Consider the following 13,329-nt stretch of genomic DNA (forward strand, 5'->3'; position numbering starts at 1 on the left):
CATGACTAAAGCGGGACTAAAGCGGGACTAAAGCGGGACTAAAGCGGGACTAAAGCCGGACTAAAGCCGGACTAAACCAGGACCAAACCAGGACTAAAGCAGGACTAAAGCAGGACTAAAGCAGGACTAAAGCAGGACTAAAGCAGGACTAAAGGAGGACTAAAGCAGGACTAAAGCAGGACTAAAGTAGGACTAAAGTAGGACTAAAGTAGGACTAAAGCAGGACTAAAGCAGGACTAAAACAGGACTAAAGCAGGACTAAAGCCGGACTAAAGCAGGACTAAACCAGGACCAAAGCAGGACTAAAGCAGGACTAAAGCAGGACTAAAGCAGGACTAAAGTAGGACTAAAGTAGGACTAAAGCAGGACTAAAGCAGGACTAAAACAGGACTAAAGCAGGACTAAAGCCGGACTAAAGCAGGACTAAACCAGGACCAAAGCAGGACTAAACCAGGACTAAACCAGGACTAAAGCAGGACTAAAGCAGGACTAAAGCAGGACTAAAGTAGGACTAAAGCAGGACTAAAGCAGGACTGAAGCAGGACTAAAGCAGGACTAAAGCAGGTCTGAAGCAGGACTAAAGCAGGACTAAAGCATGACTAAAGCAGGACTAAAGCAGGACTAAAGTAGGACTAAACCAGGACTAAAGCAAGACTAAAGCAGGACTAAAGCAGGACTAAAGTAGGACTAAAGTAGGACTAAAGCAGGTCTAAAGTAGGACTAAAGCAGGACTAAAGCAGGACTAACGCAGGACTAAAGCAGGACTAAAGTAGGACTAAAGCAGGACTAAATCAGGACTAAAGCAGGACTAAATCAGGACTAAAGCAGGACTAAAGCAGGACTAAAGTAGGACTAAAGTAGGACTAAATCAGGACTAAAGGAGGACTAAAGCAGGACTAAAGCAGGACTAAAGTAGGACTAAAGCAGGTCTAAAGCAGGACTAAAGCAGAACTAAAGCAGGACTAAACCAGGACTAAACCAGGACTAAAGCAGGACTAAAGCAGGACTAAAGCAGGACTAAAGTAGGACTAAAGCAGGACTAAAGCAGGACTAAAGTAGGACTAAAGCAGGACTAAACAAGGACCAAACCAGGAATAAAGCAGGACTAAAGCAGGACTAAAGCAGGACTAAACCAGGACTAAACCAGGACTAAAGCAGGACTAAAGCAGGACTAAAGTAGGACTAAAGTAGGACTAAAGCAGGACTAAAGCAGGACTAAAGCAGGACTAAACCAGGACCAAACCAGGAATAAAGCAGGACGAAACTAGGACTAAAGTAGGACTAAAGCAGGACTAAAGTAGGACTAAAGCAGGACTAAAGCAGAACTAAAGCAGGACTAAACTAGGACTAAAGCAGGACTAAAGCAGGACTAAAGGAGGACTAAAGCAGGACTAAACCAGGTCTAAACAGGACTAAACCTGGACTGAAGTAGGACTAAAGTAGGTCTAAACCAGGACTAACGCAGGTCTAAAGCAGGACAAAACCAGGACAAAACCAGGACTAAAGCAGAACTAAAGCAGGACTAAAGCATGACTAAATCAGGACTAAAGTAGGACTAAATCAGGACTGAAGCAGGACTAAAGTAGGACTAAAGCAGGTCTAAAGCAGGACTAAAGCAGGACTAAATTAGGACTAAAGCAAGACTAAAGTAGGACTAAGGTAGGACTAAAGCAGGACTAAAGCAGGACTAAATTAGGACTAAAGCAAGACTAAAGTAGGACTAAGGTAGGACTAAAGCAGAACTAAAGAGGAACTAAAGCAGGACTAAACCAGGACTAAACCAGGACTAAAGCAGGACTAAAGTAGGACTAAAGCAGGACTAAAGCAGGACTAAAGCAGGACTAAAGCAGGACCAAACCAGGAATAAAGCAGGACTAAACTAGGACTAAAGCAGGACTAAAGTAGGACTAAAGCAGGACTAAAGCAGGACTAAAGCAGGACTAAAGCAGGACTAAAGCAGGACTAAAGGAGGACTAAAGGAGGACTAAAGCAGGACTAAAGCAGGACTAAAGCAGGACTAAAGTAGGACTAAAGTAGGACTAAAGCAGGACTAAAGCAGGACTAAAACAGGACTAAAGCGGGTCTGAAGCGGGACTAAAGCGGGACTAAAGCGGGACTAAAGCGGGACTAAAGCCGGACTAAAGCCGGACTAAAGCCGGACTAAAGCCGGACTAAAGCAGGACTAAACCAGGACCAAAGCAGGACTAAACCAGGACTAAACCAGGACTAAAGCAGGACTAAAGCAGGACTAAAGCAGGACTAAAGGAGGACTAAAGTAGGACTAAAGCAGGACTAAATCAGGACTAAAGCAGGACTAAATCAGGACTAAAGCAGGACTAAAGCAGGACTAAAGTAGGACTAAAGTAGGACTAAATCAGGACTAAAGGAGGACTAAAGCAGGACTAAAGCAGGACTAAAGTAGGACTAAAGCAGGTCTAAAGCAGGACTAAAGCAGAACTAAAGCAGGACTAAACCAGGACTAAACCAGGACTAAAGCAGGACTAAAGCAGGACTAAAGCAGGACTAAAGTAGGACTAAAGCAGGACTAAAGCAGGACTAAAGTAGGACTAAAGCAGGACTAAAGCAGGACTAAACAAGGACCAAACCAGGAATAAAGCAGGACTAAAGCAGGACTAAACCAGGACTAAACCAGGACTAAACCAGGACTAAAGCAGGACTAAAGTAGGACTAAAGTAGGACTAAAGTAGGACTAAAGCAGGACTAAAGCAGGACTAAAGCAGGACTAAACCAGGACCAAACCAGGAATAAAGCAGGACTAAAGGAGGACTAAAGCAGGACTAAACCAGGTCTAAACAGGACTAAACCTGGACAAAACCAGGACTAAAGCAGAACTAAAGCAGGACTAAATCAGGACTAAAGTAGGACTAAATCAGGACTGAAGCAGGACTAAAGTAGGACTAAAGCAGGACTAAAGCAGGACTAAATTAGGACTAAAGCAAGACTAAAGTAGGACTAAGGTAGGACTAAAGCAGAACTAAAGAGGAACTAAAGCAGGACTAAACCAGGACTAAACCAGGACTAAAGCAGGACTAAAGTAGGACTAAAGCAGGACTAAAGCAGGACTAAAGCAGGACTAAAGCAGGACTAAAGCAGGACCAAACCAGGAATAAAGCAGGACTAAACTAGGACTAAAGCAGGACTAAAGTAGGACTAGAGTAGGACTAAAGCAGGACTAAAGCAGGACTAAACCAGGACTAAAGTAGGTCTAAACCAGGACTAAAGCAGGTCTAAAGCAGGACTAAACCAGGACTAAACCAGGACTAAACCAGGACAAAAGCAGGACTAAACCAGGACTAAACCAGGACTAAACCAGGACTAAAGCAGGACTAAACCAGGACCAAAGCAGGACTAAACCAGGACTAAACCAGGACTAAAGCAGGACTAAAGCAGGACTAAAGCAGGACTAAAGGAGGACTAAAGCAGGACTAAAGCAGGACTGAAGCAGGACTAAAGCAGGACTAAAGTAGGACTAAAGTAGGACTAAAGCAGGACTAAAGCAGGACTAAAGCAGGACTAAAGCAGGTCTGAAGCAGGACTAAAGCAGGACTAAAGTAGGACTAAACCAGGACTAAAGCAAGACTAAAGCAGGACTAAAGCAGGACTAAAGTAGGACTAAAGTAGGACTAAAGCAGGTCTAAAGTAGGACTAAAGCAGGACTAAAGCAGGACTAAAGCAGGACTAAAGCAGGACTAAAGCAGGACTAAAGTAGGACTAAAGCAGGACTAAAGCAGGACTAAATCAGGACTAAAGCAGGACTAAAGCAGGACTAAAGTAGGACTAAAGTAGGACTAAATCAGGACTAAAGGAGGACTAAAGCAGGACTAAAGCAGGACTAAAGTAGGACTAAAGCAGGTCTAAAGCAGGACTAAAGCAGAACTAAAGCAGGACTAAACCAGGACTAAACCAGGACTAAAGCAGGACTAAAGCAGGACTAAAGCAGGACTAAAGCAGGACTAAAGCAGGACTAAAGCAGGACTAAAGCAGGACTAAACAAGGACCAAACCAGGAATAAAGCAAGACTAAAGCAGGACTAAAGCAGGACTAAAGCAGGACTAAAGCAGGACTAAAGCAGGACTAAAGCAGGACTAAAGTAGGACTAAAGTAGGACTAAAGCAGGACTAAAGCAGGACTAAAGCAGGACTAAAGCAGGACTAAAGCAGGACTAAAGCAGGACTAAAGTAGGACCAAACCAGGAATAAAGCAGGACGAAACTAGGACTAAAGTAGGACTAAAGCAGGACTAAAGTAGGACTAAAGCAGAACTAAAGCAGGACTAAACTAGGACTAAAGCAGGACTAAAGGAGGACTAAAGCAGGACTAAAGGAGGACTAAAGCAGGACTAAACCAGGTCTAAACAGGACTAAACCTGGACTGAAGTAGGACTAAAGTAGGTCTAAACCAGGACTAACGCAGGTCTAAAGCAGGACTAAACCAGGACAAAACCAGGACTAAAGCAGAACTAAAGCAGGACTAAAGCATGACTAAATCAGGACTAAAGTAGGACTAAATCAGGACTGAAGCAGGACTAAAGTAGGACTAAAGCAGGACTAAAGCAGGACTAAATTAGGACTAAAGCAAGACTAAAGTAGGACTAAGGTAGGACTAAAGCAGGACTAAAGCAGGACTAAAGCAGGACCAAACCAGGAATAAAGCAGGACTAAACTAGGACTAAAGCAGGACTAAAGTAGGACTAAAGTAGGACTAAAGCAGGACTAAAGCAGGACTAAAGCAGGACTAAAGCAGGACTAAAGGAGGACTAAAGCAGGACTAAAGCAGGACTAAAGCAGGACTAAAGTAGGACTAAAGTAGGACTAAAGTAGGACTAAAGCAGGACTAAAGCAGGACTAAAACAGGACTAAAGCAGGACTAAAGCAGGACTAAACCAGGACCAAAGCAGGACTAAACCAGGACTAAACCAGGACTAAAGCAGGACTAAAGCAGGACTAAAGGAGGACTAAAGCAGGACTAAAGCAGGACTGAAGCAGGACTAAAGCAGGACTAAAGCAGGACTAAAGCAGGACTAAAGCAGGACTAAAGCAGGTCTGAAGCAGGACTGAAGCAGGACTAAAGCAGGACTAAAGCAGGACTAAAGCAGGACTAAAGCAGGACTAAAGCAGGACTAAAGGAGGACTAAAGCAGGACTAAAGCAGGACTGAAGCAGGACTAAAGCAGGACTAAAGCAGGACTAAAGCAGGACTAAAGCAAGACTAAAGCAGGACTAAAGCAGGACTAAAGTAGGACTAAAGTAGGACTAAAGCAGGTCTAAAGTAGGACTAAAGCAGGACTAAAGCAGGACTAAAGCAGGACTAAAGCAGGACTAAAGTAGGACTAAAGCAGGACTAAATCAGGACTAAAGCAGGACTAAATCAGGACTAAAGCAGGACTAAAGCAGGACTAAAGTAGGACTAAAGTAGGACTAAATCAGGACTAAAGGAGGACTAAAGCAGGACTAAAGCAGGACTAAAGTAGGACTAAAGCAGGTCTAAAGCAGGACTAAAGCAGAACTAAAGCAGGACTAAACCAGGACTAAACCAGGACTAAAGCAGGACTAAAGCAGGACTAAAGCAGGACTAAAGCAGGACTAAAGCAGGACTAAAGCAGGACTAAAGCAGGACTAAAGTAGGACTAAAGCAGGACTAAAGCAGGACTAAACAAGGACCAAACCAGGAATAAAGCAGGACTAAAGCAGGACTAAAGCAGGACTAAAGCAGGACTAAACCAGGACTAAAGCAGGACTAAAGTAGGACTAAAGTAGGACTAAAGCAGGACTAAAGCAGGACTAAAGCAGGACTAAACCAGGACCAAACCAGGAATAAAGCAGGACGAAACTAGGACTAAAGTAGGACTAAAGCAGGACTAAAGTAGGACTAAAGCAGGACTAAAGCAGAACTAAAGCAGGACTAAAGGAGGACTAAAGCAGGACTAAACCAGGTCTAAACAGGACTAAACCTGGACTGAAGTAGGACTAAAGTAGGTCTAAACCAGGACTAACGCAGGTCTAAAGCAGGACTAAAGCAGGACTAAATCAGGACTAAATTAGGACTAAAGCAAGACTAAAGTAGGACTAAGGTAGGACTAAAGCAGAACTAAAGAGGAACTAAAGCAGGACTAAACCAGGACTAAACCAGGACTAAAGCAGGACTAAAGTAGGACTAAAGCAGGACTAAAGCAGGACTAAATTAGGACTAAAGCAAGACTAAAGTAGGACTAAGGTAGGACTAAAGCAGAACTAAAGAGGAACTAAAGCAGGACTAAACCAGGACTAAACCAGGACTAAAGCAGGACTAAAGTAGGACTAAAGCAGGACTAAAGCAGGACTAAAGCAGGACCAAACCAGGAATAAAGCAGGACTAAACTAGGACTAAAGCAGGACTAAAGTAGGACTAAAGTAGGACTAAAGCAGGACTAAAGCAGGACTAAACCAGGACTAAACCAGGACTAAAGTAGGTCTAAACCAGGACTAAAGCAGGTCTAAAGCAGGACTAAACCAGGACTAAACCAGGACAAAAGCAGGACTAAACCAGGACTAAACCAGGACTAAACCAGGACTAAAGCAGGACTAAACCAGGACTAAAGCAGGACTAAACCAGGACTAAACCAGGACTAGAGCAGGACTAAAGCAGGACTAAAGTAGGACTAAAGCAGGACTAAAGCAGGACTAAAGTAGGACTAAAGCAGGACTAAACCAGCACAAAACCAGGACTAAACCAGGACAAAACCAGGACTAAAGCAGGACTAAAGCAGGACTAAAGCAGGACTAGAGCAGGACTAGAGCAGGACTAGAGCAGGACTAAAGCAGGACTAAAGTAGGACTAAAGCAGGACTAAACCAGGACTAAAGTAGGACTAAAGCAGGACTAAAGCAGGACTAAACCAGGACTAAAGCAGGACTAAAGCAGGACTAAAGCAGGACTAAAGCAGGACTAGACCAGGACTAAACCAGGACTAAACCAGGACAAAAGCAGGACTAAACCAGGACTAAAGCAGGACTAAACCAGGACTAAAGCAGGACTAAACCAGGACTAAACCAGGACTAAAGCAGGACTAAAGCAGGACTAAAGTAGGACTAAAGCAGGACTAAACCAGGACCAAACCAGGAATAAAGCAGGACTAAACTAGGACTAAAGCAGGACTAAAGTAGGACTAAAGTAGGACTAAAGCAGAACTAAAGCAGGACTAAAGTAGGACTAAAGCAGAACTAAAGCAGGACTAAACCAGGACTAAACCAGGACTAAAGCAGGACTAAACCAGGACTAAACCAGGACTAAAGCAGGACTAAACCAGGACTAAACCAGGACTAAACCAGGACTAAACCAGGACTAGAGCAGGACTAAAGCAGGACTAAAGTAGGACTAAAGCAGGACTAAAGCAGGACTAAAGCAGGACTAAACCAGCACAAAACCAGGACTAAAGCAGGACTAAACCAGGACTAGAGCAGGACTAGAGCAGGACTAAAGCAGGACTAAAGTAGGACTAAACCAGGACTAAAGCAGAACTAAAGCAGGACTAAACCAGCACAAAACCAGGACTAAAGCAGGACTAAACCAGGACTAGAGCAGGACTAGAGCAGGACTAGAGCAGGACTAGAGCAGGACTAAAGCAGGACTAAAGTAGGACTAAAGCAGGACTAAAGCAGAACTAAAGCAGGACTAAAGCAGGACTAAAGCAGGACTAAAGCAGGACTAAAGCAGGTCTAAAGCAGGACTAAAGCAGGACTAAAGCAGGACTAAAGCAGGACTAAAGCAGGACTAAAGCAGGTCTAAAGCAGGACTAAAGCAGGACTAAAGCAGGACTAAAGCAGGTCTAAAGCAGGACTAAAGCAGGACTAAAACAGGACTAAAGCAGGACTAAAGCAGGACTAAAGCAGGACTAAAGCAGGACTAAAGCAGGACTAAAGCAGGACTAAAGCAGGTCTAAAGCAGGACTAAAGCAGGACTAAAGCAGGACTAAAGCAGGACTAAAACAGGACTAAAACAGGACTAAAACAGGTCTAAAGCAGGACTAAAGCAGGACTAAAGCAGAACTAAAGCAGAACTAAAGCAGAACTAAAGCAGGACTAAAGCAGGACTTAGTGGTGTCAGTACCGGCCTTTTCGTTGCTGCTCATGTTCTCGTACTCGTCGAACAGATCTCTGCGGCGCTGGATGAAGAGCGACGCTTCGCTCCACTCTGAGATGTCGCTCGGACAGAAACCGTCAATGAGCTTCTGACGAACACTTTCAGTGCGACCCAAGAGCCACAGCGGCACCTGCAGGGGGCGCAAAGAAGCCACACTATTGAATTAAAACCTGTGCTTTTCAGGACTTCAGTTAAAGAAGCAGCACGACTGATTCATCTCCTCTGGAAGCGTGAGAGAGACGCCTGAAGGGGGCGCCGGTGCCGTGGTTCTAGTTCTAGCTACTCCTCGCTGGGGTTCCAATAGTGTCACAGTTGTGTTTGTGTGTGAGAGTCAGACCTGAGCCACGAGCAGAGGGAACATCTTGTCAAAGCAGATGAAGTCCTGCCTGATCTGCTCCATGCGGCGGTGTCTGTGTTTGGAGGGCGAGCGGCCGTAGATGGTCATGAAGGTCGCCTCTAACGTCACGCTCAGGCAGAAGTCGTACAGCCGCGCGCTCCGCCACTCTGAAACAAACGTCCCGGCTTTGAAACGCTCAACACTGCGTTCAAGCAGAAGCACGGCTCTCAACCAATCGTGTTCCAGCAGCGCGCCACGCCCTGTTCCCCGTGCTCCGGTCAGACGCTCTGAGAGGTCATCTGTGTGGTCATCTGTGTGGTCATTATTCTGGGAGATTCCAGAGGATCTTTAGCATCGCTTTTTCTAAACTCGATTGACACGTCTTTATTTCTTACAGTGGGTTTTACAGCTTTTATCATAGTTATGCTTTAATTTTTTTTACATTAAAAAACATCATCTTTTTAGATATTTATACCTGCATTTATATGAATCTTATATTTGACCTGTCTTTAGCAGCTTTCATTTGCCTGATAAGTGGCACTGACCTGGGCTCTGAGCTCCACTCTCCACATGGTCCTCTCTGAAGACCAGCAGCAGGTTCTTCATCATGCTCTCGGACAGGGCTGGCAGGTGAGGGCCCTGCAGCAGCTTGAAGATGCAGTTGAGCCGCTCCATCAACCCCGGGAAGTGCCCGGAGATCAGCGGAGTGTAACCGAAGGCGTACGAAGCCACTTTGTCGGAGAACTCGTGGAAGTCCAGCTGTCGGCCCAGTTTGATGATGTTGGGGAAGTGCAGAGGGTTCAGGATGAAGGTCATGTACTTACCTGGAACACAAGGATGAAGGTCATGTACTTACCTGGAACACAAGGAACAGCTGCAGCAACACGTCTCCTCCAGAGGAAAGATCAGAGTCAGCACTTCCTTAAACGACCTCTGTGTTCACGAGGTCTAGAGCCACGTTTACTTCAGAAATCTGATCTAAATCCTCCAGATACTTTTTACTCCTGAGCGCCAGTGAAGGAGGGGCGTGGCTAAAGCTAGTGTGTGTGAGGGGCGTGGCTAAAGCTAATGTGTGTGAGGGGCGTGGCTAAAGCTAGTGTGTGAGGGGCGTGGTTAAAGCTAGTGTGTGTGAGGGGCGTGGCTAAAGCTAGTGTGTGAGGGGCGTGGCTAAAGCTAGTGTGTGAGGGGCGTGGCTAAAGCTAGTGTGTGAGGGGCGTGGTTAAAGCTAGTGTGTGTGAGGGGCGTGGTTAAAGCTAGAGTGTGAGGGGCGTGGCTAAAGCTAGTGTGTGAGGGGCGTGGCTAAAGCTAGTGTGTAAGGGGCGTGACTAAAGCTAGTGTGTGAGGGGCGTGGCTAAAGCTAGTGTGTGTGAGGGGCGTGGTTAAAGCTAGTGTGTGTGAGGGGCGTGGTTAAAGCTAGTGTGTGAGGGGCGTGGCTAAAGCTAGCGTGTGTGAGGGGCGTGGCTAAAGCTAGTGTGTGAGGGGCGTGGCTAAAGCTAGTGTGTGTGAGGGGCGTGGCTAAAGCTAGTGTGTAAGGGGCGTGGCTAAAGCTAGTGTGTGAGGGGCGTGGCTAAAGCTAGTGTGTGTGAGGGGCGTGGCTAAAGCTAGTGTGTGTGAGGGGCGTGGTTAAAGCTAGTGTGTGTGAGGGGCGTGGCTAAAGCTAGTGTGCGTGAGGGGCGTGGTTAAAGCTAGAGTGTGAGGGGCGTGGCTAAAGCTAGTGTGTAAGGGGCGTGGCTAAAGCTAGTGTGTGAGGGGCGTGGCTAAAGCTAGTGTGTGTGAGGGGCGTGGTTAAAGCTAGTGTGTGTGAGGGGCGTGGTTAAAGCTAGTGTGTGAGGGGCGTGGCTAAAGCTAGCGTGTGTGAGGGGCGTGGCTAAAGCTAGTGTGTGAGGGGCGTGGCTAAAGCTAGTGTGTGTGAGGGGCGTGGCTAAAGCTAGTGTGTGTGAGGGGCGTGGCTAAAGCTAGTGTGTAAGGGGCGTGGCTAAAGCTAGTGTGTAAGGGGCGTGGCTAAAGCTAGTGTGTGAGGGGCGTGGCTAAAGCTAGTGTGTGTGAGGGGCGTGGCTAAAGCTAGTGTGTGTGAGGGGCGTGGCTAAAGCTAGTGTGTGAGGGGCGTGGCTAAAGCTAGTGTGTGTGAGGGGCGTGGCTAAAGCTAGTGTGTGTGAGGGGCGTGGCTAAAACTAGTGTGTGAGGGGCGTGGCTAAAGCTAGTGTGTGAGGGGCTCGGCTAAAACTAGTGTGTGTGAGGGGCGTGGCTAAAACTAGTGTGTGTGAGGGGCGTGGCTAAAGCTAGTGTTTGTGAGGGGCGTGGCTAAAGCTAGCGTGTGTGAGGGGCGTGGCTAAAACTAGTGTGTGTGAGGGGCGTGGCTAAAGCTAGTGTTTGTGAGGGGCGTGGCTAAAGCTAGTGTGTGTGAGGGGCGTGGCGTTTGAACCTGTCTTTATGTCATGCTAATGCTAACGTTAGACGGTTTGTGAGCTGGAAATAACAGATTGTGGCCCTTGACAAAGCGAGTGCCAAACAGGAAACAGCTGTTGCTAACACGCTTTGCTAGCTTTATGTTGCTAACGCGCTTTGCTAGCTTTGTTTTGCTAACGTGCTTTGCTAGCTTTGTGTTGCTAACGTGCTTTGCTAGCTTTGTGTTGCTAACGTGCTTTGCTAGCTTTGTCTGGCTAAGGCTCCACACAGTCGCTAGCATCAGTGGAAACACGGCGCTTTAGCACGAGATCAAGTCAGAGTTTATTCGTAGCACATTTCATACACGAGGAGCAGGAAAACATGCATAAAATCACCCGAAAAATGCAAATGAAATCCTTTCAGTCACATGTCCTGACTCTGGCACCAGCAAGAGGCCGCTCCATGTTTAGTCCTGACTCTGGCACCAGCAAGAGGCCATGTTTAGTCCTGACTCTGGCACCAGCAAGAGGCCGCTCCATGTTTAATCCTGACTCTGGCACCAGCAAGAGGCCATGTTTAGTCCTGACTCTGGCACCAGCAAGAGGCCATGTTTAGTCCTGACTCTGGCACCAGCAAGAGGCCATGTTTAGTCCTGACTCTGGCACCAGCAGGAGGCCGGTCCATGTTTAGTCCTGACTCTGGCACCAGCAGGAGGCCGGTCCATGTTTAGTCCTGACTCTGGCACCAGCAGGAGGCTGCTCCATGTTTCGTCCTGACTCTGGCACCAGCAGGAGGCCGGTCCATGTTTAGTCCTGACTCTGGCACCAGCAGGAGGCCGCTCCATGTTTCGTCCTGACTCTGGCACCAGCAGGAGGCCGGTCCATGTTTAGTCCTGACTCTGGCACCAGCAGGAGGCCGCTCCATGTTTCGTCCTGACTCTGGCACCAGCAGGAGGCCGCTCCATGTTTAGTCCTGACTCTGGCACCAGCAGGAGGCCGCTCCATGTTTAGTCCTGACTCTGGCACCAGCAGGAGGCCGGTCCATGTTTAGTCCTGACTCTGGCACCAGCAGGAGGCCGGTCCATGTTTAGTCCTGACTCTGGCACCAGCAGGAGGCCGGTCCATGTTTAGTCCTGACTCTGGCACCAGCAGGAGGCCGGTCCATGTTTAGTCCTGACTCTGGCACCAGCAGGAGGCCTGTCCATGTTTAGTCCTGACTCTGGCACCAGCAGGAGGCCGGTCCATGTTTAGTCCTGACTCTGGCACCAGCAGGAGGCCTGTCCATGTTTAGTCCTGACTCTGGCACCAGCAGGAGGCCGGTCCATGTTTAGTCCTGACTCTGGCACCAGCAGGAGGCCGCTCCATGTTTCGTCCTGACTCTGGCACCAGCAGGAGGCCGCTCCATGTTTAGTCCTGACTCTGGCACCAGCAGGAGGCCGGTCCATGTTTAGTCCTGACTCTGGCACCAGCAGGAGGCCGCTCCATGTTTAGTCCTGACTCTGGCACCAGCAGGAGGCCGCTCCATGTTTCGTCCTGACTCTGGCACCAGCAGGAGGCCGCTCCATGTTTAGTCCTGACTCTGGCACCAGCAGGAGGCCGGTCCATGTTTAGTCCTGACTCTGGCACCAGCAGGAGGCCGGTCCATGTTTAGTCCTGACTCTGGCACCAGCAGGAGGCCGCTCCATGTTTAGTCCTGACTCTGGCACCAGCAGGAGGCCGGTCCATGTTTAGTCCTGACTCTGGCACCAGCAGGAGGCCGCTCCATGTTTCGTCCTGACTCTGGCACCAGCAGGAGGCCGGTCCATGTTTAGTCCTGACTCTGGCACCAGCAGGAGGCCGCTCCATGTTTCGTCCTGACTCTGGCACCAGCAGGAGGCCGCTCCATGTTTAGTCCTGACTCTGGCACCAGCAGGAGGCCGCTCCATGTTTAGTCCTGACTCTGGCACCAGCAGGAGGCCGCTCCATGTTTAGTCCTAACTCTGGCACCAGCAGGAGGCCGCTCCATGTTTCGTCCTGACTCTTGCACCAGCAGGAGGCCGCTCCATGTTTAGTCCTGACTCTGGCACCAGCAGGAGGCCGGTCCATGTTTAGTCCTGACTCTGGCACCAGCAGGAGGCCGGTCCATGTTTAGTCCTGACTCTGGCACCAGCAGGAGGCCGGTCCATGTTTAGTCCTGACTCTGGCACCAGCAGGAGGCCGGTCCATGTTTAGTCCTGACTCTGGCACCAGCAGGAGGCCTGTCCATGTTTAGTCCTGACTCTGGCACCAGCAGGAGGCCGGTCCATGTTTAGTCCTGACTCTGGCACCAGCAGGAGGCCTGTCCATTTTTAGTCCTGACTCTGGCACCAGCAGGAGGCCGGTCCATGTTTAGTCCTGACTCTGGCACCAGCAGGAGGCCGCTCCATGTTTCGTCCTGACTCTGGCACCAGCAGGAGGCCGCTCCATGTTTAGTCCTGACTCTGGCACCAGCAG

General features: G+C 48.3%; 1 protein-coding gene across 2 annotated transcripts in view; it reads right to left on the reverse strand.

The window, feature by feature from the left end:
- LOC140355884 (cytochrome P450 7B1-like) overlaps positions 1-13,329 on the reverse strand; it is a 29,702-nt gene that overhangs the window by 10,736 nt on the left and 5,637 nt on the right. For both annotated transcript variants that reach the window (XM_072440523.1, XM_072440524.1), the window contains exons 3-5: positions 9,019-9,297; positions 8,474-8,640; positions 8,104-8,266 (exon numbers count right to left, since the gene is read on the reverse strand). In XM_072440523.1, coding sequence (XP_072296624.1) covers positions 8,104-8,266; positions 8,474-8,640; positions 9,019-9,297 — 609 coding nt within the window. The remainder of the gene's footprint in view (positions 1-8,103; positions 8,267-8,473; positions 8,641-9,018; positions 9,298-13,329) is intronic.

Source organism: Eucyclogobius newberryi, unplaced genomic scaffold, assembly GCF_026437365.1.
Source record: "Eucyclogobius newberryi isolate DKJ021-1_F unplaced genomic scaffold, fEucNew1.0.hap1 SCAF_12, whole genome shotgun sequence".
Classification (NCBI taxonomy): Eukaryota; Metazoa; Chordata; class Actinopteri; order Gobiiformes; family Gobiidae; genus Eucyclogobius; species Eucyclogobius newberryi.